We start from the raw sequence: 3,804 nt of genomic DNA on the forward strand, positions 1-3,804 counted from the left end.
GATGAGCCCCACTGGATGCATCCGATTCAAACAATTATCTACATCTTCATCCAGGGCTACTGTCACCACCAAGATTCTGCTGTACTCTCAACCTTGAGATTCATTTTATATGTACAACTCTGCGAAGTCCCCTTAGAAACCTGTGATAGTGTCTGCACACTGAAGCTCACAAGTAGACTTCTGGAAATTGTTCAGGCATTGACTTTATGTGCAGACTGTATGTGAGTTCACCACCACAAGCAAAAAAAAGTTAGCCTGCATTTTGAATGAGGTTCTTTGCAAGTAAGAACAGCATCTGAAAAAACCCCGCTCATTGCCTTCAATGAGACAATGTTGTGTTCATGGTGGAAACCGATTTGCCAGGGGTGCATCCAATCTCTGCAAGGAAAAGGGGTGTGCAAGGGCTGAAAAAGAACAATGGGGTGTGGTGTGAAATCAATCTCAAGTGCACTTCTGAATAAATGTAATTCTTCTTCCATGGGCAGCAACTTGCCTAGATCTGCATGTGTCCAAAATCCAGTTCACGTGACCAACCCCAAACTTGTGTGGTTCATCAAATTAAGGAATTGTCACAGAAGTTAATATGGTCAGAGTCTATTTTCAGCCCATGGTTCAGCTTTAGGGTGATTCACACAACCAAGGGATGGCTTGGGGGAGGAGAGGTCAAGGGCCCCCACTCAGCAGAGTGAGCAGGAAGACACCCCCCCAAGCACCAGTTGTCGCTTATCACATTTTGAAGTGAAGTAAGACACATTGTCATCTAAAGAGCACCCACCTCCATAAGACCATTATGTTTAGAGACTGAAGCTGCCTGACTGCATTGCACACAACCAAAAAATAAAACTGACCCTTGGCATTCAATGTGAATTCCAGCTGCCTCCTCCCCAAAGCAGGCAAGTGGTCTGGTCATTCTATGTGAACAAATAGAATTTCATCACCGTATTACGATGTTTAGCTTTCCAGCCAAGCCACATTCTGACTTAAAAGTAGTCTGGCCCTGTGGCAGAGCAATTGGACTCCTCCTTTGCCAGAGGGTCAGATAATGGACAGTGAGCTCCCCTCAAGCCATGGCTGGACTATTATGCTTGCTTGTGAATTAAAGTGAAGAATGTATTTCGTTTGCTTTGTGGCAAGGAAGTTGACAACCCCATTGCAGCGTTTTTTATTTTATTTTATTTTATTTTATTTTATTTTATTCCAGAATTGCAGCGAGTGAAACAAAAAAGCAGATGCCCTCTTATTTGACAGGAGCAGATACATGGGTGTAGACAGGAGGCAGTCCTAGATTAAGTTAAAAAATAAAAAAAATACTTAACTAACCAGTTGCATTGCAGATAACTTGGTTCTGCCTCCCCCTAAAGCCTGCCACCCAAAAAATAAATCCTGGCTACACCCATGAGCAGGTAACAGATCAGAAAATGAAGATTATACTTTTGAGTCGCTGCACTATTGTTAATCCAAATAAAATAGTTGGATTCAGACATAGCTTAGAAATTTCGGACACCAACATCGGCAGTGCAGTGCCCTAGCTGAAATAAATAAAATAAAATAACAAACTCTTTCTATCCATCCCCTGTGAGCAACATTTTAAATCCTAAAACGTACATATATGCCCGCTATGGATTTCAAACGGGGGAACTATGCAGAAATGAAGGGCTCTAGTGACCCCTTGTGGCGAAAGAGTGTCAGTAAAAGGGAGAGACTCGTCCGGAGCCTGACGGTTGTTCCTCCACCGCTGCTCCCCCACCTCCTCCTCGCCCGATTGTAAGCGATTAAAGCTCGCCTAGCTAGCTTTATTAATAACAGCGTTTATAATCGAAGAAGGCCTCCAAGAGGGAGGGAGGAAGGGAGGGAGGGAGGGAAGGAAGGAGAGAAATAAAGCAATAAAACTAAATTGTTTTCTTTTGATGGGGGAGATGAGAGAGTTTATTTGCAGATGCTGGGATAAAGCCAGTTGATTTATCGACAGAGCAAGAGTGTCGCTCTCAGGACGCCACAAGTACATATTTCCTGAAATATTGCTCAATACAATATCTAATACACACCAACACTTCACGAGTATCTGCTGCTACATCGCTCCGCCCGCGCGCTTCTTGAGCTGGGCCCCGCGCAGGAAGTTCAGGGTGGTGTGGGTGGAGGCTGGGGCGGGTGGGTGTCGGGTGAGGTCTCCAACCTGCTGCCACCAACCGAGAGTTTGCTTTCCTCCCCTCCTTTCCACCTCCTCCAAGTAATCGCACGGTGATCGGTCCTTCATAAATACAATTGAGAATTGTCTTTATACTTTGTAAATATTGGATTAGCTTCTCATTGACCAGGCCTCTTGAAAAGACCCTTTAAAAATATCCCACGCCAGGTCTAAACTAAGCCTTACAGTCAATAGGTAATGAAAGTAGGTTATTTCCTGAGCTTAAAGGGGTTTTTCAGCTCATTATCAGGTTAGTTGATTCTCCCTAAATAGCTACTCCAGTGACAGGATGCGGGAGAGAAAGCGGTGAGGGGGGGGGAGAGAGAGAGAGAGTAGAAGAAAACGGCTCAGAAAGGAAGGCTTAGGTAGCTGTTAGGAGAAGCGTTCCAGACAGTGCTCAGGAACACGCGCGCACAGATACCTGCAGCTCCAGGAACAATCCATCAGTTTTCAAATGAACGGAACATTTTTTTCATTGTCCTCTTTCTCTCCCTTCCCCCGCCGCAGTTCTTTCAAATTGCCTCCTGCTATTGTCTTCAAAAACCCCTATTGAGTAACAGCGGCCGCTTAACCAATGAACACAAAGATTTCGCGCTTTCCTTCGAGGAGACTAGGCTGGTTGGGCACGATCGAGCCACGAAAACACGCAGTCCCTTTGGAGGAACCGAGGAGGCTGGAACTGGGCTTGTTTTGGTTTCGCAAACTGGCGTCCTTTGGAATGCGAGTCAATCGTTATTGTCAATATGGCATTTACTTGTTGTTCGGTACCGTGGCTTTCAGTGGGAAAGTTAAGCGAGCGCTTAATCACCCCAGTTTAAGCAGTATTTGCACTCCGAGCCTAGTCAGATTTACCCGGAATCAAGGCCTGTTTTACTTTCCAAGAGATATGGTTGGATTGCCACCGTCAAACGGCGTAACTATGCGTGCTGCGTCCTGGCCGTTCGTGACTCCGAAGAAGCTGACTGGTTTGGAATAAAAGCGTATCATCAGTGATTTTTGAGAATCACACCCAGGTATACTAAGGAGGAGGGTACTAACCCAGAAATGCCCTAGCTTCCCTAGACATACAGAAAGACAGATGTTGGAATACTCCAGCAAACATAAGAGGTACAACCCCAGGTGTACCGATTTTTCGCAATGGCCTGCTATATTAACCTAAGAGCTGTGATTAAAAAGGCACGACCCAAGCACAAAATTAAGCACCTCTAAATCTTATCGATTTCCAAAGGACAGATTTAAGCAAATGCTTAACTTTCCCCGTGAAATCAGCGGGACTTACAAGCGCTTACATTTGCCTGGATGATGTCCATCAGTCGTTCTCCAGAGAACTCCCTGTGGTCATTCTAGACAGCGTGGGGGTGGTTCTCGATTTCTCTGGAGAAGGGCAGAGAACCACACACATATATCATCAGCCAGCAGCAACCGTATCCAGTTGTGGTCTGAGGAACCTCTGCATAACATTACATCTCCTCGTGAATGAGATTCCTTGTTTTCTCGGCCCAGCTCAGCGAGCTAAACAGCCAGCTAAACAGTTAGACAAACAGGCAGCCAGAGGAACTACAATTAGGATGGACGGCGGGGGGGGGGGGGACAGGGCGGCATAAGACCAACATTTTTTT

At 45.6% G+C, this 3,804-nt stretch overlaps 1 protein-coding gene across 1 annotated transcript in view; it reads left to right on the forward strand.

Annotated features, from left to right (window-relative positions):
- The first annotated feature begins 1,618 nt into the window (after window positions 1-1,618).
- The window catches only part of PAX1 (paired box 1), a 113,068-nt gene continuing 110,882 nt past the window's right edge, over window positions 1,619-3,804 (forward strand). Inside the window, exon 1 of the mRNA XM_060278251.1 lies at window positions 1,619-1,764. Within this exon, the coding sequence (XP_060134234.1) occupies window positions 1,619-1,764 (146 nt within the window). The remainder of the gene's footprint in view (window positions 1,765-3,804) is intronic.

This window comes from Zootoca vivipara, chromosome 8 (assembly GCF_963506605.1).
Source record: "Zootoca vivipara chromosome 8, rZooViv1.1, whole genome shotgun sequence".
Taxonomy (NCBI): domain Eukaryota; kingdom Metazoa; phylum Chordata; class Lepidosauria; order Squamata; family Lacertidae; genus Zootoca; species Zootoca vivipara.